The sequence below is a fragment of the Myodes glareolus genome, chromosome 11 (assembly GCF_982192425.1).
Source record: "Myodes glareolus chromosome 11, mMyoGla1.1, whole genome shotgun sequence".
Taxonomy (NCBI): Eukaryota; Metazoa; Chordata; class Mammalia; order Rodentia; family Cricetidae; genus Myodes; species Myodes glareolus.
The window spans coordinates 85,513,603-85,538,444 of record NC_142036.1 but is presented as its reverse complement, the minus strand read 5'-3'; the positions used below and the strand labels follow the sequence as shown (position 1 = coordinate 85,538,444).

Sequence of the window (24,842 nt, the reverse complement as noted above, 5' to 3'; positions counted from 1 at the left end):
TCAGCCTTAGCTTTGACCTAAACTTAAATTAACCCATTGCTATTAATCTGCGTGCTGTCCTGAGACTCACTTACCTCATCTCTATACCATCCATCCTGCTTTCCTGCTCCCTCTGTAGTTGGCTGGCTGGTTCCTGGCTGACTGGCTGGCTCTCTTTCTCTGCACCCACCAGCCCTGCCTAACTTTCCTCTGCCCAGCTACAGGCAAGGAAACAAGGCCGTCGAAACACTACAGAACTAGTGTATATATATATATATATATATATATATATATATATATATATATATATATATATAAACCTTTTTCTTCAACCAAGTGAGGCATGCTTCAATTTGTCGATAGTTTAAGAACTAAAGTGAATTTCCCATTCTTTTTTGTCACTGTTACAAGGGTTTATGCCGTGCATTTTTATTACAGTTATACCACACAGCCTATCCTTACAAAGGGCCGCCCCACACATTCTGTTGCTGCTGTAGCCCTTTTTATTTTATCCTATCTTTCAGTGCTTAATCTAGAGATTGTAGTATCTTGTCCGTCACTTGCTAGAGTAATTTTTAAAATACTGCGTATACCACTTACAGGTCTCCTTAAGCCCAGTCCTGACGGCACCATTTTCACTGAAATGGATTCTACACATGCACCCCCACCCCACCCCACCCCCACACACATGCTGCCTATATTGTTACTTGGAGGTTTGGCTGGGACCCAGCTCCTGATGAGCAGCTTCTGTCAGTTCCTTAGGTCGTCAGTATGAGGACAGCGTGATAGAATACCCAGAACTATCTGAAGAGCAGTACTGGGTCTCAGCTGTGTCCCCGTGACCTTGCTAAAGAGCCTGTGAAAACTACTGTGAGCTTTTTCTTGGAGGCTCACAGCGCATGAGCTTCTCCAGAAGACTGGGTGTCCTAACACCGGGACCCCCTCAAAGTCAGCGATCAGGGAAGGAGGGAGAGAACACACTGATGCCATCTCTCCCCTGACGTTGAATACCAAACAACCGTTCCTGCCACGACACCAAGGACCGTCACTGCTCAAATCGTTTCTTCTCCTGGTCCTATCCGACCTTTTCATCAGGAACCACACCTGAATGTTCAGACTCAGGCCAGGAACATGGAACCAAGAACTGATTCATTATTACAGCGGTCATGTCTTCCCCTCTTCCATATGTCCATATTGTCTGAGCATGAGCAGGATCGGGAGAAATGTCACCACATTTTATAAGCTGGCAGAGCTCTTAAGTCATAGAAGGGAGCAATGGGCTTGAGATGAAGGGTTAACTTTTGTCAGCTGGCCCCAGGCAATTGGTAAAGGCCATCAAGTTCCTTTATTCCCTAGCATGGTACTTCTGGTGAGGCCAAGCCAACAATCAGCCCACGCCCAGAACTGCCCAGTGTCCCAGAGATGGGCAAACAGTGCACTGGATAATTGAACTGTGGTATGGTCACATGGTGGACTGCTGGACGGCAGTGACGACGGCAGAGCCGTCGCTATGACAGCAACAGAGCTGCCTCAGAACAGCCAGTGTGAGAAGTCACACCCGACGTGTTCATTCTTGTGATTGCATTTATATGGCTTGCTCTTGATTGCACAATCAAGCTTCACCATGAAACTCACTCTTTAGAGATCAGAATGGTGGTTTGTGCGGAAGGGTAAACAGCGCCTGCTAACAAGAAGGGGCTTTTAGAGAGTTGCTAATGCTTTATTACTTGATCAATAGTGCCAGGTACACGACCTTGATTATCTTAGAGATTCTGTGTTGAGTTTCACATTAAGAGTTTCCTTTATTCATGAGTAACTCAAGTAAACATTTACAATAAGAAGCCTATAGTGTAAGAATCATTTTTCCATCACTGATTGCTCCATTTATAAACCTCAGGTTGTAGTAGGTGAGTATTGGTCTAAGTCAGGGACGTTTTAACATTCTTCTGAGCAGCATGAGGAGTTTGGAAAGTTATCTCAGGGATAGCGTCACCATCTGGGCTGAGTCCATCCTTTTTGTCTCTTCATACTCTTCCTCTCGTGTGGGAACCGTGTCCCAGTTCATGGAAGTGATGGCCATCAAAGACCTCTTCATGGATCTTACAAACACAGCGTCTTCTGGGTCGTCAAACACAGTCCTGCAAAGGTAGCAAATAGATCAAAAGTAAGTAGGTCTGACCAGCATGACTCTGTGTGTGACTGTGTACTGAGGGTGGCATCCAGGGCCTTAGGCATCTTGCAGAAGTACTTCATCTCTGGGGCACACCTGAAGCCCTGAAGCTGGTATTTAAGTTAATAACTTGAGTACATCCCAGCCAACATTGTGGGCTTTACTGCCCTGACTTTCAGGCCAAGTGGCACAATTTTTATTGTGCACATGGTTAATTTTTAAAGTGGAGTGTCTGGATATATGTTTCAGGATCTATTATAAAAGTCTCACATTACCATGTTTTCATAGTGGGAAAACTGTCAAATAGCAACCTGGAAATGGTTTTTGGTATGATGCATATTAATATTGTAAACATTTTATTTTGAAGTTACTTCCCCACATATTTTGTAAATGATGAGAACTTTTTTTAAACATTGAACCCTCCCCCAAAAAAACAGTAGTACATATAAAAGTAATGGTTTTAGATCCATTAGTATTCATGAATTTGAAATGTCTTCTGCAGAATTACCGAACTATTTGCTTTAGGAAATGTAAATTCTTGTGAATGTAAAATGTTACTCTATATGATAATTGCTGTAACTGAGCATATTTAGAGGCAAAGCAAACAATCCGAGTTCCTCATTTGCAATAGCTAATAGTTCTCAACAAATTTTAAAATTTTATACAATCACCTACTCACTTGAAGTTATAATTATCACATTAAAAGCCTGAATATGTCAGATTGAACACATAGTTGCAACTCACTTGTCAAAGAAAAACAACCATTTTCCCACCTATTGAAAGGCCAATGCCTTTTAATTAATTAAAATCTATGTTAGAAGATAGGGATGATTTAGAAATGAGACAATTATGAAACAGTCTGACAATAAAAGCAAACATATAAAATTTTTTAAAGTAATACTTACTTGTCAACATTATCCCCAAATGCAAAATCTAAAAATAAAATTCTTAATTAGTATTTTTCAAACATTTGGTCAGCAATCAAAAGTAATGAGACACTGTTAGATATCTTTTCAAGCAAACTGACAAAAATATCTAAAATATCACAAAATATATGACTCATATATAATTGGACTTTTCCCTTAGGTAACGCATTTTGCTTTAGGCTTTGGGGCAGTCTTTAATATAAGGCTAATCTCAGAACCCTGAAAATAATATTCTGAATCAGCTTAGCTGCCAATGGAGTCCAGTTAGAATCTTTCATAAACAAGGTTCATACACGGAAAGAAAGAACCCCTTTTTCTTCTGATGAGTATGAGCTTCTGTAAGAGAATACTCAGGAGAAGTATTTAGGGCCATCTCAGCCATCTGGACTCTTGGCATGAACTTCAAAGAAAGAACAAATCCAAGATCACAAGACTCTATGTTCCAAAGCTTTAGCGCTGAAGGGCCAGACCTCAAGCCTGGAGCTCTTGGGGTACCTCCCAGTCTACCAGGGCCTTGTTTACTCCTCTCCAGAAGGCCTGGTACCGCGCCAAAGACAGAACTTTCCTGCACCTGTCGGGGCACTAAAGCCTTCCGCGAACCTTCTTGCCAGTCCGCAAGAGAGGACACAGCCAAGAGCTTGTGGCACCGTGCCTTTCACAAGTGGCTGCCCAAGTCTCCTGGCCTTTCTTGTCTCCCCAGGCTCTTTTCCTCTCTCCCCACAGTGCTATTGGGATATAACTGAAAATTAGCAATTATACACATTGTGGCGTGCTACAAGATGTTTGGGTGTGCGTGCGCACACACATGCAACGTGAAATAGCAGTTACTGTTCACATTGTGCATCTCACACAGGTGTCATTTTCTTTTTGGGTATGTGGATGGTGAGTACGTTTAGGTTCCCCTCTTTCTAGCAGATAGTTAGCCACAGTTACATTAGGTCGTCAGAATGTGGTCATCACGAACAGTCGGGACTCTCTGACTCAGATCTCCTCATCTCTCCCTCTGACCAGCAAACCCACACAGATCTAAGAGTGATCTTCCCATTCAGTGAGACCATAAGCAATCGAGGAAGACACCGGTATGCGAGTGTCTACATGCGTGTTCACAGCTGTGGACCCTTGCAGGTATGTGCCCGCACCACAGACACACACACACACCACACCACACACACACACACACACACACACACACACACACACACACCACACACACACCACACACACACACCACACACACACCACACACATACCACACACACACCACACACACACCACACACACACACACACCACACACACACCACACACACACACACCACACACACACACACCACACACACACACACCACACACACACCATACACACACACACACCACACACACACACACCACACACACACACACCACACACACACACACCATACACACACACACACACACACACACACACACACACACACACACACACCACAGCTCTGCTATCATTCCATATTATAGCTTCAGGTTGTTTGTTTGTTGGTTCTGGGTTTTCAAGTTTCAATCCTCTGTGTATCCCTGGCTGTCCTGAATGTGCTTAGTAGACAAGGCTGACCTTGAACTCACAGAGATCCACCTGCCTCTGCCTTCTGAGTGTTGGGACTAAAGGTGTGTGCCACCACTGCTCGATCCACAGCTTTATGTTTTTAAATACTACGAATATATCAGGACACAAGTCTATAGTGGGATAGTTTGTGTTGTGTGAGTGTGTGGTAATGCACTATTCCCCTGTGAATGGCCATTAGAGAGTTCTTCTGCATTTACTGTTATAAAAAGGCGGCACAAAGAAAAGCCTCATGTTTTTCTTTCCTGTGTGTTTATAGACTCATGTAGGAGAGTTTGCAGATTGCTTTCTCTGCCAAATGCTGACAGGTACTGCAGTCTTGTCTCCAAGCCAGCTCACCTAGTTCATGGTTTTGTAAAGCACACGTACTAAGCTTTCATTTCCCCTTCTTTTTCCTTTAAAGATATTTTTTCCCTCCATGTTGGAGGAAAGGGTACCTACTGCTCTGGTTTGCACTTCTTTGGCCATAAGTGATGACAATGCTCACTGCATCCATTTCTTCCTCTCTACAAATGACTTGTTTATGTCATTTGTTGTTTTATCTACTGGGGTTTTGTTTTATTTGACTTTAATGGTGTGTGTGTGTGTGTGTGTGTGTGTGTGTGTGTGTGTTAGGCCTGCGTGTGCACGGTGGAGTTGACATACGTGTGCACATAGTTACACTCGCCTTGCATGCGTGTGGATGGAGGTAGAGATGTCCTTCAGGTTCCTCCATCACTTTCCACCCATCTTAGAGACAAGGTTTCCCATGGGAACCGAAACCCACCATTTCAGCTTGATGGGCTGGCCAGCAAGCCTTGGGGCTCTGACCGTCTCCACTCTTCCTTCGCTTCCTTATTCCCTTCGATGCTGTCACTAAGGGCTTCCCGTTTGTCCTGGGAGTCCTAACTCATGCTTGCCCAGCACTGATCCATTGCCCCAGCCCGTTGTGTGTTTTGTTGAGGTTATTTGTTCATTGTTTACAGGATCTTATTCTGTAGCCCAGGCTGACTCGGAACACATGATCCTCCTGTCTCGGCTTCCTGATATCTGGGTCCTGTCCTGCAAGGCGGTTTTGTTTTTGTTTTGTTTTGTGTCTCTTTTGGTGCTGGAGAGCAAACCGACTTTGGGCATGCCTGGCAAGCACTGTGCTGCTGGCATCCTTAGCTCTCCTGCTGGGACAAAATGGAATTGTGAAAGCCGCTAGGGATTGTGAGGATTAATTCCCACCTGTGATATGTTGCAATGCTTTCTCCAACTTTAATTTTGACTCTAGGCTGCATCATAGCTTTTACTTTTGTGTGGCTAAGTCTGTCAGTCTTTCTTCCAGAACTTTACAGTACCTCTCTTTACCTAGCCCCTGTGCCCTTCGCTATGTGAGAAAAGTAAATCTGTTTGGATGTATGTTACCTAAAGTTAGTGCTGACTAAGAAAACATAACTGAAATTATTTGTAATAGTTCTATGTGACACCTTGGATGTGAGTATAACCAAGGTATGAAGAGTGCTAATTTCTGGTTGGTAAAATTACAAATGATCTTCATTTTGCCTTAATATTTTTCTGATATCATAAAAAATGTCTACCCTTCACTGAGAAAACTATCTTGCTATGTTGGTCATAACGCTGACAGCTTATCTTTGGTCCTTTTTTACCACACTGGGTCCTGGAGAGCGGCTTCATGGTATCCCCTCATTTTCACCATGCTGCCTCAGGAGGAGGAAGATGAAAGTTGTGATATTTATTGCATCAACAGGGAAAATATGAAGTTATAATGTAATACTGGAGATTAATTAGAAGCTACTTCACTGTAAGCAAAGTAAGTTGCAGTTATTATGACAATCAAGTGTTCCTGAAGCTTCCTGACTTTTAATCTCCTTTTTGTTCTTACACAGTACCTGAAGGGAGTCTTGAGACTCGCTTTTGCCTTATTGTTAATTTGGGGTTCCATGAGGTATCCACTTTTCCTCCAAATGCTATCGATTGAATGATATGAGATTTTTTATGGTTAAAAATGGTGATCTTGGATCTTCTCTCCTTATCTGTAACTACTGAAAAAGACAAAAAAGACCATTTGTAGAATTAACACAGGCATACAGAATGATTACCAAAGAGAACTGAGCAATGAGGCTGCTTGACTAGCCAAATCAGTGAGTTGTGTACAGGAGAGACCCTGCCTCAATACACATGGAGGAGGGAGATCAAAGGAGACAGCCAGTGTCAACTTCTGACCTCCACATACATGCACAAGCACCAGCACATACAAGTGCGGCCACCTATGAGCACACACATACACACAGAAATATATTTTGCTTATGTATGATGATATTATTGAACCAGATTTCAAGAAGGGATTTCAAAGGCATTCCTATAATCTCATGAACACTCAGGAGAAGTCCTCCTGTCACACGGTGGAAGCTCAATCATGGTCTAACATACTCCTGGGGCTCCAGCACGTGTCAACATATGGCTGACGTGGCAGCAGGGAGCACCCTGTCCCCTCACACTGTTGGAACGGAGGCAGTTGGTTCTTGATTATCCTCATGGAAAGACTTCCCACAGTAATGACCCATGAAGGATCTTCTGTGGAAAGGTAGTGGGTAAGAGATAGACCATGCGGTACTTGCGGTGAATTAGGCCCCAACAGTGCACAATGGAATTCCTGAACATGATTTGTGCATATACGGCTTCTACAAACTAAACTTGCTAGTTTACAGGAATAGATATGTGTCAGAAGTCCCTGTTTAATAATTCAAACTTACAGAATTTCACAGAAGATCATTTTTAGAATTTAGGCCTCAAGAAATTTGGTATAAATCATTTTCAAGATAGGAAACCAGTGTCAGGAGGTAAAGAATTTGGCATCAAGAGCTGGAGAGATGGCTTAGTGGTTAAGAGCACCGGCTTCTCTTCCAGAGGCCCAAGTTCCATTCCCAGCACCCACATGGCGGCCCATAACCATCTGTAACTTTAGTAGGAGGGAGTTCAACATCTTCTGGCCTCTGTCGGCATAAGGCATGAAAGTGGTCCACAGACCCATAAGCAGGCAAACACATATCCATACAAAATAATAAACAAACCAAAACCCAATTTGGCAGTCACTGTGCTAATATCTGAAGACTGAACTAAAGGAGAGAACTGTCCGCCCACTGGGCAACATGACTAACCTAGTTAAGCAGAGTTCCTGAGCTAGGGTGAATTTCTGAGAACTGGCATGTCATAGAGAATGACAGAACAGCTTCCATTCACAATTAGCTGGTGGTTTGCTTTCATGAGGGCAAACTCTTCCAGGTGTCCTGCATTCTCTAAAGCGCTATTTTACAAGACAGATTCTAGATGTTTCTGTGGGAAAGAAGTATCCTTACGTTTCCAGTCAAGCAGCTCCACTCCCGGAAGGTGGTAGATGATAGTCAGACGGTAGAGGTTATATTGGGATAGAGGGTTTTGGTACAGACCTGCAAAGGAAGAATCCAAAATAAGAGGTCAGCCTTCACAACGGTTGTTTGTTACCACCTATTAAGACAGAAGATGCAAGGCTTGTGAACAGGACAAGGATCATTCTTGAAAGATGAGCAGCTGGACCTGGTGTCCAGCCCACAGTATCATCACGTGGTTCCTTAGAGCCCCACCCATTTCCCTCTTGGTTGTTTTCATTCGTTCAGAGTTTCCTGTTTGCCACTGCCCATCAGACACAGTGCTAGCTTGGCTCAGATCTGGCACAAAAGAGGAAACTTTGATTGTCCATAGGTAAGTTTGACAAAGAAGAACTCGATGCTAGCTCTATGTAAGTCTTGAGGATGCTTTTCATGAAATGCCACTGGAATTGTTCTGGTCTCTGGAGTAATGTGTGGGGGCTGGGCAGAGACAGGCAGTGCCACAGTACACTGGCCAACAGTTTTCTCCCTAAACCTCACTGTTGCTGTGCTCAGGGACGCATAGACCAGCAGCACTGGGAGGCCTCAGTAGGAGCAGAGCTACACAGGAGTGGATGCTCATCTCATCTTGCTTCTGATGGCAGGACTCGTGGGGCTAAGGGATGGGCAATGAACCTGATTCTGCACCACAGGGCTGGGGAGGGAGCAGTGGTGGGAACAGATCCTAGACAGTTGTGGGAGGAAGAGGTGGTGGAAACAGATCCTGGGCAGTGGTGGGAAGAAGAGGTGGTGGGAACATTTCCTGGACAGTGCTAGGGAGGGAGGGGTGGTGGGAACAGTTCAGATCCTGTACAGTGGTGGGAGGAAGAGGTGGTGGGAACAGGTCCTGGGCAGTGGAGGGGAGGGAGAGGTGGTGGGGACAAATCCTGGGCAGTGGTGGGAGGGAGAGGTGGTGGGAACAGGTCCAGGGCAGTGGTAGGGAGGGAGAGGTGGTGGGAACAGGTCCTGGACAGTGCTAGGGAGGGAGGGGTGGTGGGAACAGCTCAGATCCTGTACAGTGGTGGGAGGAAGAGGTGATGGGAACAGATCCTGGGTAGTGGTGGGAGGAAGAGGTGGTGGGAACAGATCCTGGGTAGTGGTGGGAGGGAGAGATGGTGGGAACAGGTCCGGGGCAGTGGTGGGTGGAAGAGGTGGTGGGAACAGATCCTGGGCAGTGGTGGGAGGGAGAGATGGTGGGAACAGGTCCGGGGCAGTGGTAGGGAGGGAGAGGTGGTGGGAACAGGTTCTGGGCAATGCTGGGGAGAAAGCGGTGGTGGGAACAGCTCAGAAGATCATGGTGCTTCTGACGTAATCAACCCTAAAAAACCAACATGGCGGGACTTTAAAAAATGCTTTAACTAGAAATTTTGAGTGTTTTATTTTCTGGTGACATATTTCATCTGTTCATTCTTCCATAATATTAAATGAGACTATTTAGACACATTGTGAAATGAAGTTTTTGTGACTTCCACTGTGGCATCTTCAGACTGCTTCTGAAAAACACATAAAGCAGGGAACCACTAGATGGCAGTAGAGCAAAGAGCTCCGGCTTCCGCACAGCTGTGGACGCCAAGATGTGGCTTCCACACTCACTCACTCACTCACTTGCTAAATTTAAGAGCACTGCTCTTAGACTATTCATAAAACAAGGAGGGTTTTAACAAATGGATGATTATATCAAGCATCAGAGCCCATAAGAGATGATTAACATTTAGGATGCATAGCTTGCAACGTAAAGAAGACCAGAGAGGTACGTTTGAAAAACAACAAATGCACTAAAAACTGAAGATAAACAATACCTGGATGTATTCTCTGTCAGTAAAAGACATTGAGATGTGTGTTGTATCAACACAAGCTTTTCTGCCTAGTCAAATTCTTACATGAGCTTTAAAGGGAGCTGAAGTGAGCCAGGGCAAAGACATGCCACACGACGGATACACTTAACTGAACAAGGGAAGATGTGGGAGGATGTAGAGTGAGTGGCCAAACAGCTAAGTATTGGGAGAAGTGAGGGAAAATTCAAGGAAAAATGGCTTAAAGTTTGCTCTTAAAGGGATGTAAAGTGGACCTGCGTGGGTGAGCATGAAGCCAGTCTGACAGAACAGATGTGAAAAGGCACACAGAGACCACCAACTAGCCTGGACTGAGGTCCCAGGGCCCCTCCTTCTCTGCTCCCCAGCGCTGGAATCACAAGCATGGACCACCATTGCGCACAGTTTTCCATGGTTGCTAGGGAAAGGATGTAAGTCCTCTCGTGCTTGTGAGAGGAGCACTTGACTGAGCTGCTTCTAACTGCATCTGAATAAAGCCCCAGCCGTCAGAGCAAAGCCACTAGATAGAGAAGCCCATGGCGCTCCCTGCTCATCCCATCCTAAGATAGAACCCCTCGGGCAGAAAGGTGGCAAACCTAACAGTCACCTTAGCCTCTGAGGACATTTCCTGAGAAAAACAAGTTGCACTGAATAATCTGGAAGACATTTCACAGTTATTCTTCGCTTTTTTTTCTAGCTCTTGCATTTTAGAAGGAAGCAATCTTGCTTTTAGTTCCCTTCATCCCCACCTCCCACATCTATGCTGGTACGTATTAAACATTCTGGATTTATGCATTTTGGATGACTGGCCCTAAAATTACCATAAATTAAGTTTCTGAGATATGAAATCAGTTTCCTGTGTCTAAGTGTTCTGAAAGCCTTGTGTGATGTATGGGCGGGCACATTCCTGCAGCGGCTATGAAGCGAAATTGCTTACACTTTCGCTTTCAATAGGTTAATACTATTTAATCCACCTTTCCCTCTAGGCTACTTACGAAGCACACCTCAGTGGCGCCAGCACTGTCTTGCTTATCTTAATTTGGAAGTCGGAGTCTAAGCAATTTACATTTACCCAATAATATATCAAAATGTCTCCGCCACCTTACTGCACCAACTTGAGTTAGATGAGTCACACGTGCGGAGATCCTTAATGAAAGATGACAGGAAGACGCAGAGTGACAGAGTCATCTAAATAATTGGCTCCCATTGATTAAAAAAAAACCAAACCAACAACTTCTAAAGCAGAACTTAAAAGTCATCATGGAAACAGACCCAAATAGTCTTGTCTTTTTGGTTGTGAGCCTTGGCCTTTAACAGCTGAGTCATCTATCCAGCCCAAAAGATCCAAATATTCTTAAAATATTTTAGTAAAATAATAATAATAATAATATGAACTGGGCTTCTAGCAGGGTGGCTACAGTGCTTCCCTAGTGTGATGCTCTGAGTTCAATCCTCAGCACCACGTAAAGCGAGGTGTAGTGATATCCACCTGTAACCACAGGGGCAATCACAAGTTCAAGGTCATCCTTGGCTACTTTTGTAGTTAGATATCAACCTAGGCTACACATGAGACCCTTTTCTTTTTCCCAAAGGGGAATAAAGCTGATGTAATCAACAGAGAAACAGCATATCTGTTTTAATAGATGAGGATAGTCATATGTGGGAATTAAAAACTCATTCAGAACAGCACCCCGCAGAAGGAAGCTCAACTTGCTAACCATGATTAGACAGCTAGGTTTTGAGGTCACATAAAGCTGGACCTCCATCTCTCCTGGTAGCGCTATCTGTTTCTAACCAAATTTGTGAGCTACCATTCCACACACTAAGTAAGGCATCATCATTGATTTAACAGGGAAACTGGGCTAGAGCAGAGATGGAAAGAGGGAGAACATAACATTCTCTTCCTCACGTAAGTAGCTGGGGATGACCTAGGAGTTCTGTTTGCTTCATAGATTGTCTTGTTGGAAAGAGGTTGCCCACCACCCTCAAGGGCATTACAGACAGACTCAGAGGAAGAGGCCTTGAGGTCCAGCATCCTTCATCAACAGCTGAGAAGAGAATGCTGGAGGGTAGGACCTGTGCAGACACAGAGCCCCTCCAACAAGGTTGGTCCCTGAAGCTCCATTAAAAAGGCCATGCCTATTATGAAATGCAAATTGCTAAGTGGATTTAGTGTGATGTGTGCTTCCCCTCTGTATGCTGTGAATATGCCCTACTACCATTGGTTATTAAAAGAAGCTGCTTTGGCCTACAGCAGGGCAGAATATAGCCAGGCTGAAAGAGATAGAGAGAGAGGGTATTTAGAGAGAGTCAGCAGAGTCAGAGAGATGCCATGTAGCCACCAAAGGAGACAGACACCCCGGGAACCATACCAGTAAACCATGAACCTCGTGGTAAAATAAAAAATAACAGAAATGGGTTAATTCAAGATGTAAGTTAGTTAATAAGAATCCTGAGCAATAGGCCCAGCAGAGTCGTAATTAATATAGTTTCTGTGTGATTATTTAGGGTCTGGGTGGCTGGGAATGAACAAGCAGCCTCTGCCTACATTAGTGGAGTGTAGAGAATCTGAGGGAGAAGAGTAAAGAATAAGGCAAGGCAATGGATTAAGAGCCTTATTGATATTTTGCATTTAGTGTTGTGTGCTGGTTAGTTTTATGACAACCTGACACCAGCTAGCACTACCTGAAAGCAGGAAACCTCAATTGAGAAAAATACCTCCATCAGATCAGGATGTAGGAAAGCCTGTAGAACATTTTCTTAATTAGTGATTGTGTATAGGCCATTCCTGGGCTGGTGGTCCTGGGTTCTATAAGAAAGCAGGTTGAACAAGCCATGTGGAGCAAGCCAGCAAGCAGCACCCCTCCATGGCCTCTGTACCAAATCCGGCCTCCAGGCTCCTGCCCTGTTTGAGTTCCTATCCTGACTTCCTTAAGTGATGGACTGTGAAGTGTAAGCCAAATAAAGCCTTTCCTCCCCAGCTTGCTTTTGGTCACAATGTTTCATCAAAGAGCAGGCTGAGGAAGGGGGGAAGACTCGTCCCTGGTACACTGGACTGGGACACATGAGGATTCCCTTTTGCAGAGTTTGGAGGGCAGAAGAGAAAGATGGAACTGCACAGGGAGGGCGTGGAAAGGTAGACCTCCTGGAGAGTGGAGGTGGGGCCCTGCCGGGCCTGGAAGACAGGAATTCCAGGCACCAGACCTCACACTCTGCTTCTGGCTGCAGGCCTCCCTGAAGCTCCCAGCCCTCCGTCTTCTGGGCAATTGTTGGCAATTTTTCTCATAAATGCCAGAGGAGGGTGCAGTGTTGAAATGGGTTGGAACCTTATCCCCAGGCTGTTTTCTCACCCTCGGAAGAACTTATGATTGAAGTGGAAGCACTTTAGATTTTTAGATGGTTTTCTTACTTGAAAAGAGAAAAATTGCAACATTTGAAATGCATAGTTTTCTCGTTTTAATGAGCCGAGTCTATTCTAAGATGTTAACGGGGCGACTGAGAAGCTACTGTGAGGACATCAGTACACAGATGTTGGCAGTCTGCTGAGTGCACACTGTTTCCTCATGGACTGTCTGCAACCAGAGTAGGGCGTGGGACCACAAGCTACCAAGTATTTCCAGTCAGTTCAAGGAAATGACCCATGGCAAGTTTCTCAGGTGGGACATGTGACTGTAACCTGAAGGATATCATCAGGGTTTTAAGCAGAGGTGATTTTCACTGTCTTGACAGGATGTTTCATTATCAGACCGGCCTCTAAAGAATGTGGGTATTTCATCCCTAACTCAAGCCTGACATGTGTGCACATATGTACCCTTGACACCAGGACCTGGGTTATTAGGTTCATTCAGCTCTGAACCAGGCATCCTGGGTCGCACAGCCCTGTTCCCTATGAAGGCCAGGGGTACATACTGTCCTCTGGATGTTGTTTTATAGCACAGCCTTACTTAAGCAGTTAATTTTACATGCAGCAAATTGTACAAATAGCTCCTTCAAGAACCTAGTCTACAAGCTATATAATTGTAAACCCAACAGAAGCCCCAATCAGGTTTTTCTTCAACTTTGGGATCTGTTAATAAATGCAGAATCAGATGGTGAATGAGTGATTCCCTACACATCAAATGAATAAATTATAAACATTAGATGAATGAATCAATAAATGATCAATAAAACAAGGCATGGATTTGTTTCTACACTTGTAATGTAGTAAGTCTCTGAGCCTTGTATCTTCACCACTGAGGAGGGAATAATTCCAACCTCATCATAGCATTGCTGTGAAATTGAAATAGCATTGTAAGAAAACAGTTTCTTAACAGGAAGGGCATCAGAAATATTACTATGTGATTATTGTTTAAAGCAGCAGTTCTATTGAATCCATCTCCCACTGAGCATAATTTCTAAGCAACTTCTTAATTATTTTATTTATATCCTACACATGCAATAATTTGGTTTTCCTGTCTCAAAGTAACATTGACAACAAGAAGTTTTTCTTAAGAATTGCTTTGGAGAATTAGCTCAGTGTGTGAAGAGATTCTGGGTGATAGCTAAGAGCCTGTTTTGTAGAAATACAATGATAATGAGAGATCTGGGTCTAGCATACACCTTTAATTGTGGAAACATTTGCTTGATGTGGGAGGGTTAGATAAGTAGGCAGACCAATCCAAGACTCTGACGGAATATCAGAGTTTGGGAAAAAATCCTAACGGCAGGTGATCTCAGTACATCTCTAGAGCAATTCCTGACTTGCCAAGCACTCTTGTGGTTTTGTGATTTTTCACTATTTGCGTTTTTAAAAGTCTACTTTAGGCCCCTGAGTCATTTCTCCTTCAGCGCACGAGAGTTTTCTGATAACAGCGAAAGGCTACGGAACCTTTAGTTCTGCTATGCGTTGACCAGAGCCATCACCGTCTACACTAGGTTATACAATTCTGAAAGATGAGGAAGAGAACACGCCTGTGTCTTCACAAGCAGAGGCCTCCAAGCTCAGGTCTGCAAACCTCATCGGTCACGAGGCTTTCCACCTGTACACCCGGAATCATCTGCCTTGTCTTGTAGCTGTGTGCATGTTTACAAACCCTCCAAGACCACAGCACATTGAAAGGCGAGCTTCACCGATAGGTTTTGCTCTGTTCCTACGTAGATACAGCTTCCACTTCAGCAGTCAGTGTCTGGCTGGGCACCACTCAGTAGAAGTGATCAAAGGCTGCTTCTCAAATATGTGAAAGTGCCAATGTTTTTTTGTTAATTTACTTTATTCAATAGACCTCATGCCGCATACATTTACCTGCTTAACACACACAATTCATGCATAGTCAGTAATGCCCCGATCTGAACCACTTGTCGGCACAATCAATTTTAAAACATTTCTCACCCCAGAGAAACACCATACCCCTTCCGTTTCACCCATCACCCCGAATTCCCTCCCCTCTCAGCCCCGAGACACAAACCCCCGTAGCCTCTGCCTGTGCAGATGTGCCCGATAGAGACCACTCCTATAATTGGAATGATGCTGCTGACTTTTGAGATCAAACCGAGACTAGGCTTGGACACACACATTGCCGTCTGCTACTTCGGTCGTTTTCATCTCTCACGACCCTACTGTTCTACTAATGATTACTTTCTATCTGTTGCTCATGTGATAAAAGAAGAGCAAAATCTCGTCACACTCTAGAGAATGGGTTAAGCCTTCCAACTGCAAGCCTGCTTCTCTCGGCTGGTTTTCGGAACGGAAACCCAGCATCGTGTGCTATCACCGCCTTGACTTAAGGACATAGAGAAGTGCGTACTTAGGGTCTTCAGGTTCTGCATTCCCTTCAGCTCCTTCACCGTAGCCTCAGTGTTTGTTAGCTCGTTGTGGTGCAGCAGGAGAATATGCAAGGAAGGCAGGTTATGCAGGCCTAAAAACAAAAGGGTTTTAGATCAATTCTGCTTTTTACATTGACAAATATAAATAAGAATCTCTTCATAGTAATTAGATGTCATAACTAAGCATGAGAATGCATTAGAGCTGGTTAAAACAAAGTGAACGCCTATCGATGATATCCTGAGTTATGATTAAGTGTGCAATAATAACACCTGACTGGGATGTGGGTTATTGCGTCATTTCTTGCTACTGTTGCTGCGTCAGCCATTTTTCTGTGGCAATGATTTTGATGGTTTGAATATCATGTGTGAGTTATATTCGTCCTCTTTGATTTTGCCATGTGTGTGCCAGTATATGTAAGCCAGCGTTACTTCATATTATAATGCAAATCAAAGTCATTCAATGCACTCTTTTCAAATTGCTTAGCTGGTTGTAGAATGGGAAACCATATATTCATTTTTGTTCTCCTGAATGGCACATTCGAAATCATTTGTAACATAAATGAAAGTGGGATGAATCTGTGTGATAATCAAAGTATGGTTAAATTGGAACAGTTTCTTCCTTAGCAGTATAGGGGCTTATCATGGGAGGGTTAGAATGTTTGACATTCTGGTTTTATGATTATTTCATAGCCAAAGGCTTGCTCCAGTAACCCATCATGTCTCCGGAAAATGGCCTGTCATACACTTTTATACCTGGCTTGAAGTTGTCAGCATAGAGACTGTTATAAAATTAAGACAGTGGAAACAGGAACTTGACTGATAAAATTCCAGGCAATAAAATATTTTAAGACAAAGTACAGTTTTTATATTTATTCCTAGTCCTAAATGTTGCTATACTTAGGTTCCTCCGTAGCTAGTGTGTATCTTACTGTGCTGCAGAATGGTACTACTATAAAAAATATTCCTCTTAAGTTTTGAATAAGACATATAATGTTGAACTAAAAAAGTAGCCTAACAAATTTTTAAAAAATTAAATGTAGATCATTTAAAATAGATATCACATAATTTTAGTAGACATGATAAGAGATTTTTGTATTTTGTTAGCAATCATTACAGTTAAAAGTTATTATTTAATTAAAAATTATTCAATCAAGAAAGTTTTGAGACATACCTTCTATCTCAAATATTGCATTGTTGTTTAGATACAGTTCTGTCAGACGATAGTTTCTAGTCAAAAATCCTATCCCATGTAGCTGAAAATGAAAAACTATATATATTATATTTATAATCGTAAGACACCATCAGTGTGGCTTATAACAACCACTACTACTGTGGTCCTTTTGGACTGGGCTCCAAGTTGTACCTGAACTCTTTTTTTGTCATGGCTGTGTGAAAGAAAAGATGTTTTTAAGCAACTTAACAACAGAGCTTTCTGAGCATAGCTGGGCCAAACTGTCCCCTGGCCTTCAGAGCCGCTGTCTCCTGGTACATTACATTTCCCATCACGGGCCAGAATCAGATCCAGGTCAGCACAACATATCAAACCATGCGACATTGCACTGACACAATTCTAGAGATTTTCTAAAGTCGCTCTCTGACCTTCCTGCATCCCCCAACTATTTTATCACTGCATTTGGCCGTCTTTCATGTTTCTCTGGACATCTCTCTGATCCAGACCTTGTTAGTAATGCTCTGATGCTGCGTTTTCTTCTTGCAGTGCTCTGGGGCATGTCTCTTCTGCTGCTCCAATATCCTTTGCACCCACGGAAGCAAAGGCCTCGCACCTCCATACAGGACGCAGCTCTGCTAAGGAGGGTTGGTGTTGGCAGCTCTGCATGCCACAGCCGCAGCCAGGGCACCAGGCACAGCGTGGCCCTCCTCCTTCCCTTCTTTTGTTCTTGGTTGTTTTCTCCTAGGCTTTATTTCTATGCACACGAGTGCGTGTGTGGAGGAGAGAGGGCAACTGCAGAAGCTGCTGCTCTCCTTCCACAATGTTGGTCCTGGGAATTGAGCTCAGGCCATCAGGCTTGGTGACAGGAGCCTTTACCCTCTGAGCTACCTCGCTGGCCCCAACTCTATAATCTCATCTGATATGCTGAGACACAGTAGGGCACAGGACAGGGGAAGACACATTCTAAGAGTGGCAGATAATTAAATTGAAGAGCGTTTGCCCTACTGCTCCATGTAGGACTATGATATATATATGATATATACATATACATACATACACACACACACACACACACACACACACACACACACACACATATATATATATATATATATATATATATATATATGTAGCTAGGGGGAGGGGTCTCCTGAAATAATTACTGACCAGGTTTTACATGATTTTTAAATTCATGAGTATAAACTTATTTTTCTAAAGCTAGAACCTGTTATAGTTCGTGAGACAGACCTGTTTGACCATTGGATGAAAAGCCAGTTATATGGATGCCAACCCCACTGTCTCGGAGCGCTTACTGAAAGTCTGTGTCCCTCTCCTAGTTCAGAAAAGCCATTTTAGGTTGCATCTGAAGGATGAAGGCTGCTTTGACAAATTATCTTCAACTTCTTCTATTAGTAGCGCTCACAATTTATGATGCCAAAATAGACACATCCATGGCTCCTCGTTTCCAAATCATGAGAGCACTCGCTCAGCACAGCTAGCACTAATGCTGCCACAGTGTCATAAATGCCAGAGAGAAGCATGACTTCACAAGGTAGGAAGAACCATGCCAAGTAGAGAAGGAAGTCTCCCTTGACTTCCTGTCCCTTTGTGCTTTCTCTCCTGGCTTCCGGCAGGAGTCCACTGCCTTCTGTCCTGTCCCTTCACAGTGGTCTGCTCTAAGAATAACCACCAGCATGGGAAACTCAGCAGAGCTAACTAGGATGGTTTCCAGTCACTTGCCCGATACACATTTACAACCCTTGCTGAAGAGTTGCTTGCATTATTATTTCTTGCATTATTAATTCATACAAGAAGAATGTGTCGATCCTGACAGTGTCACCTCAGCTGTAGAATCCTAGTTTTCCAGAATATTCACATTTATGGGTCATGATTATTGGGATATAAAGATTCTCCTGTGTGTTGAAGTAAGGGGGAATGGAAAGAAACAAGGCCAGAAGAGGGTGACTCTGGGAAGCCATTCAGTTACACGGACCAGGAGAGTGTTATCATCCAACTTAATGTCAGAAAGAAAATATCCAGCTCAAAATATCCTGTGTATTTGGCAGGAGACAAGTTATGAGGGCATTACTGTAATTCAGGAGAACATATACAATCCCAAAGTAAACTAATAGGGATGGAAGAAAATGAAATGGTTCCAAGGTAAGATTCACATAATTTAAATGATATGGAAACTTAGCAGGTTGTTAAAGCCAGAAACAGAATGAGAAGATTATGATACTCAAGACAGTATTAAAATAAAACTGTAATACAGCTACCCATTATAAACCTATACTTTTCTTTCTAAAGAAGATCTTATGGCAGTAAAATTTATATTTAGTGCAACATTCACAATCATAGACCTTAATTCAAAGCTTGGAATTATATGTGTGTGTGTGTGTGTGTGTGTGTGTGTGTGTATTACATTACAGCAAGTAATTTCCTTTGTTTATTCAACCATCATTATTAATTCATATGAGAGAGCTCTTGTATGTAAAGTACTTCGGTGTGGAAAGTCCTTCTATGTGTTACTTTTATTGGTTACTGAATAAATCTGTTTCGGCCAGTAGCTTAGCAGAATAGAGTTAGGCAGGAAAACTAAACTGAATGCTGGGAGAAAGAAGGCAGGTCAGTGAGAAACCATGTAGTCACTGGGGCAGACTCCTGTGCTGAATCCCACCAAAATCTGGGCACGACCTCGTGGTAATGCACAGATTAATAGAGATGTGTTAGTAAGCCATTGGACAAACAGTACTGCAATTAATACAGATTTCTGTGTGATCATTTCAGGAGTCTGAATAACCTGGAAACAAGTGAGCAGCCTCTCGCCAACAGTATTTTTGGAAGCCGTTGGAGAAAATGAAGACCAGTATGAATCAAAAAAATGAAGCAAACACACTCTAGAACACTGGTTCTAGAGCCAGGGTGCTGCATCTTTGCTACTGCCGGTCATTCAGACAGATAATTCTAGGCTTGTTCTGGCATGGGGCCACCTGGACACAGAAGCACATATAGTAGCATTCCCAGCACATAACTAGTAGATGCCAATAGCACACACTTAGCAATGTGATAATAAAACCTCTCTAAAACAACGTCAAAGATCTCAAGTGGGGGAAATAAACAGCTTAGAGTTGAGGACTGATGACGTAGGGGCACGGAGATGAAAGAAAGAGGACATGGGGCTGGAGAGGTGGTTCCATAGTAGTTGAGAGCACTAAGTGCTCTGGCACAGGATCTGGGTTTGGTTCCCAGCACCGACGCAGTGGCTCACAACTGCTTGTAAATCCAGTTCCATAGGATCTGATGCCCTCTTCAGAAACTTGCAAGTTGATGTACACCTGTGGTGTGTACACACGCACTCAGGCACAGACATAAACTTAACTACACAGATCTTTCAAAAGAGGACACTCCTTGTTTATTACAGGTGAGGCATTAGGCTAGATGTGTTTTTACAGATATTTCCTAGTGTGATCCTTAAGAAAGGATCATTTTGTTTATTTTACGTTATTTATTTTTTCTATCATCTACCCAGGAGGAAACTAAAGATGAGAAAAACTGAACAACTTCTGAAGGTACAGAGCATGTATATAGCAAAGTCAAGATTCGAATCTTAAGCTTGACTGATGCCGCAGCCAAACACTGGCAAGTTGTCAAGCTCTTTAACTTGGGGTAGCTCTGTATAATGACCTGTAAGTCATTCCTTTGAAATCAGGCTGAGTCATGAAACATATTCTATAAATTATTTCTTACATTTTAGCCATCACCTCCCCAAATGTCTAAATGTGTCTCAAAATACCTGACCTGAATATAAAGAAAAATGAAAACGTGGAATCCTCTCCTTCATGTATGTATAACAATGTAGAGTCTGGCCACAAGACTCTTGACTTGTCAGGCAATCTCAAAAACTCTTAGTAGATCAGATTGAGGGATGGACCTCAATATGATACGTCTTTGATGAACTCACAACAGCTCCCGATGTAAAAAGCTCAAAGTTCATTGGCAAAGATAAACGACTCCATGCTCTTACCACTTCCTACACATTAATAAAAGTCCTAGACTAAAAGGTTCTCTTCCTAGGAGAGGCAGGAATGAAGTTATCTTTAGATGCTGATGACCGGATCATAAATGGAGAAGACCACTCCTAGCAAAACATTGCTAAAATGGTCGAGTAAGTACATGTGCAAAGGTGTCATATTGAAAACCAGTATTATGTATAGTTAATATATACTGATAAAATATTCATAAAGCCCATTATGACTGATCAATTGATATAAATAAAGTTATAGGACAAAAAATAAGCATACACACTTAGCTGCACTTCTAGATGCTAATAAGGCTGGGGATGTGGTTCAGCAGTAGAATATTTGCCTGGCAACCCCCAGCACTACAGGAAAATAGGATAAAAACCAACATCTAGGTAACAATAAGAAGTTATTGTTAACTCCCAGAGGAAGATTAAGAAAATAATAGTACCCATAGTAGTTATAACAATAAAAATATTTATATGTTAGTTTAATCAAAGAGGCAAAATAACCTTTTTACTGGAAACTGTAGAAAACACAAATAAGTAGAAAGGCATCCCTTGTCCATGACTTAGAATTAACCATGCCACCCAAAGCACTGCAATTTCTATCAATTTCCCCAATGACACTTTTTAAAAAGAGAGAAAAATAGCCTTAAATTCACATGTACCCACAAAAGGCCCCAAATAACCAAAATTCCTTGAACAAACACAATAAAGCTGGGCCCATTCTACTCCCTGATTCTAAAACAGCACAGCGGGCAACTGCCACCAACATAAAATGAGACACTCTGAACAATAAAGGCACTCCAGAAGCAGACACACATATTTATGTCAATTGATATTTAAAAATTAAATTTTATTTTATGTGTATGGGTTTCTGCCTGCGTGTATGCCTGTACACCACCTGCCTACAGTGCCCTAGAGTCCAAAAGATCCCCTAGACCTGGAGTTACAGACGGCTGTGAGCCACCATGTGGGTGTTGAGAATCTGACTCTGGCCCTCCAGAAGAGAAGCCTCTGCTCCTAACTGCTGAGCCCTCTCTCCAGCTTCCCAGATGATTATTGAGATGGTACCAAGAACATACATGGACAAAAGGTTTTCACCTCCATCAATGTTTTTGGGAAAACTGGTTGCTCACACGTGAAAGAATGAGACAAGATCCCTCATCTCAAACTGTATGCAAAATATTATCTCATGATAAACTAAAGACTTAGAAGATCTGAAGTTATCTATAAGAGTAAGACTATAAGAAAACACAGAAAAAGCCACATACATTGAGTGATCCGGCCATGAATTTTTGGTATAATCCTCTAAGCACAAGTAATAGGCGGAGAAATAGACAACCAAAGAAATAAGAACAACTTGAAGAAACAGCCCACAGAGTCAAAGAAAAAAGAGTAACAGGTAAAACATATTAGAAACCAGAAAAGGAAAACCAAACAAAGAAAAACTACAGCAGGTAAACAACTGGATTGAAAGTGGGTCAAGGAGAGTGGTTCTGGGGGCGCCAAGGCCAGCGGAGCTCTGCAGGAGTCGCTCTTAGGTGATTCTCCTCCACTGCCCTGCGTTCTGGGGAGGCAGCGGCTCAGACCATCCAGGATTGGGTGTGGGTGTGGTGGGCGCCAAGAACAAGAACCGCTATTGGCTGAGCATAACTACATGGCCGCGGAAGAGGAGTGCTGCCTTGCCAGCGATAGGCAGGACCCAGCTGTTTGAGGCCATCAAGGCGGCCACCACTCCTAGTATCTCCTCAGTCTACCTCTGCATAGACAGATCCACTGCAGACCGGCTCCGCCGTCTCAGATTTCTTGAGAAATCAGCCTAACCCAGAGCTATCACCCTTCAAGTTTATAGACAGTAGATTACTCTGTTCTTGCCTGGTCCTGGAGCTGAAAAAAAGATGTCATTTACCTAACAGTGTGCACAGCTGGACCAGAGTCTCATTAATAAAATCACACACAGTAGGTATTTGACGGAGAAAAATGGACAAAGGACCTGGCCAGATGTTTATGAAAAATGAACCATAAACATGGCTAACAGGTACATATGCAAATATTCTCTCGTAGCCAGGCCACCACCGGTGGCACATGCCTTCAATCCCAACACTCGGGAGGCAGAGGTAGGCGGGATCTCTGTGAGTTCAAGGCCAGCCTGGTCTACAAGAGCTAGTTACAGGACAAAACCAAACGAAACCAAACCAAAACAAAAGCTCTCATGATTAAACTTTAGGGAAATACCAACTAAAACCACACTATTATGTCACCTTGTATGTCAGAATGGCTTTTTATGAAGAAAAGATGAATGATAAATATTCCTAAGGATATGCAGAAGACGGAAAAAGGGGTTCTTGTGCACTGGTGGGAAAATAGATTAGTAATTGCCATGGAAAATGGTACAGACTTTCCTTAATGAACTAGAATAAAACTACTGCATCCTCCGGACACAAACACCACTGCTTAATGACTGAGCTACTGCCGGCAATAGGAACGAAGAATCTATAGACTTCTACAGGGAAAAGCCAGGGTCTGAGGCAATGCGTGCCTGAGGATGAGGGCAAGTACTTTTTCCTACACACTAAAGGAAGAGTCTAGCGTGATGGAGACTCGCTAGCAGGGGGAAGCTGCTGTTTATTCCACGCTGAAGGAGGAGGCAGCATAGCGAATCTGGGGTATCTGTAGATCCGCAGTCACAGGCTGAACTTGGGCAGGTGGAGGAAGCTGTGGGGCTCCTTTCTGCACACTGTCAACATCCTAACTCTAACCAGGGAAGACCTTGACATTCCCCCGTGCCTTACCTGGGGAAAGTCTTTGCCATTCCCTTGGTCAGAGGCACTAGGTTCCTTGACATGGTACTGTGTCAATAATGCACGTTCACTCCGGACACACCCCATTCCATAAGGTATTTCCAAGGGAGTCGAACGCTGTGGTGAGAGCCGCACCCTGTATCTACTGCAGGATTACTCACAATAACCCAGATATGAAATCAAACTACCAGTGATGGGTGGACAAAGGATGGGATACCAGTCAGTCTTTGAAAGGAAAGGAAACCTGTTTGACAACATGAAGGAGCCTGGAAGCCTTTATTCTAGGTAAAGCAAGCCCGGTGCAGAGAGGCAAGTGTCCCGTGATCATGCGTTTGTGTAGGCAATTCACACAAGTCAAGTTGGCGAAGCAGAAAAAAGAGAGATGGCTAAGCAGAGACTGAGGAAGGAGGGAATCTGGGCTTAGTGATAAAAGGTTACTATGTTTCAGATAGAACAGACTCAATGGGCAACCACAGTGCACGCTATATTTCATAATAATAGCTTTAAATGCTTCACATTAAAATGACAGGTGACTAAGATGATGACTACATTAAATGAACATGATTTAATGATGTGGTATACATATATTAAACTATCACATATTATTCCAGAGCTGATAGTAAATGTATAGAGAACTAAGTAAACATTCTATTCAGTGTGTTTCCAGTCTTGCAGTAGGCACCTAACTGTCTTGCCACACAGGGACTGGAGAGTTATTCTACAGAAGAGAACAGACCAGAACAGACCAGAGCAGAGCAGACCAGAGAAGACCGAAGCAGATCAGATTGAAATGGAATGGAACAGAAAGCAAAATCATGGATTGGAACACAGCAGGGCAGAGAGTTCCTAGGAAGTTAAACAAGAGACACCAGGCAGAGCTGAAGGCAGGAAATTCTGAGCCTGAGGATTATGCTCCTTGAGTCCCTACAAGATGTAGCTCATTTTCTCCTGCTTGAATTTCAAAACCCTGATGCTCTAAGTCTTTCCCTTGGGGCAGAGGATTGCCAAAGGCTTTCCTGAGGACTCTGACCCGTGCGTCATAATACCAGGGTTCCCTTAAATTTTGTCCTGCAGACAACCGTACAGTGAGGTTTGCATTGACAAGTCACAATCACACGTATTTACACATCCAATCAGCATTTAGACTTTACCATTTTTCTTTATTTGGAA

The 24,842-nt window shown here is 43.2% G+C and overlaps 1 protein-coding gene and 1 long non-coding RNA gene across 2 annotated transcripts in view; one reads left to right on the top strand and one right to left on the bottom strand.

Moving 5' to 3' along the window:
- Window positions 1-1,756: 1,756 nt before the first annotated feature.
- Lrrc72 (leucine rich repeat containing 72) overlaps window positions 1,757-24,842 on the bottom strand; it is a 45,081-nt gene continuing 21,995 nt past the window's right edge. Inside the window, exons 4-9 of the mRNA XM_048415899.3 lie at window positions 16,848-16,929; window positions 15,658-15,768; window positions 8,016-8,105; window positions 6,549-6,701; window positions 3,055-3,082; window positions 1,757-2,117 (exon numbers count right to left, since the gene is read on the bottom strand). Of these exons, the coding sequence (XP_048271856.1) occupies window positions 1,952-2,117; window positions 3,055-3,082; window positions 6,549-6,701; window positions 8,016-8,105; window positions 15,658-15,768; window positions 16,848-16,929 (630 nt within the window). The 3' untranslated portion in view covers window positions 1,757-1,951. The remainder of the gene's footprint in view (window positions 2,118-3,054; window positions 3,083-6,548; window positions 6,702-8,015; window positions 8,106-15,657; window positions 15,769-16,847; window positions 16,930-24,842) is intronic.
- LOC125388023 (uncharacterized) lies at window positions 8,273-20,675 on the top strand. The gene is made up of 5 exons (XR_007228084.3): window positions 8,273-8,397; window positions 10,572-10,640; window positions 11,827-11,979; window positions 19,635-20,268; window positions 20,377-20,675. It is a non-coding gene; the product is annotated as an uncharacterized LOC125388023 (long non-coding RNA).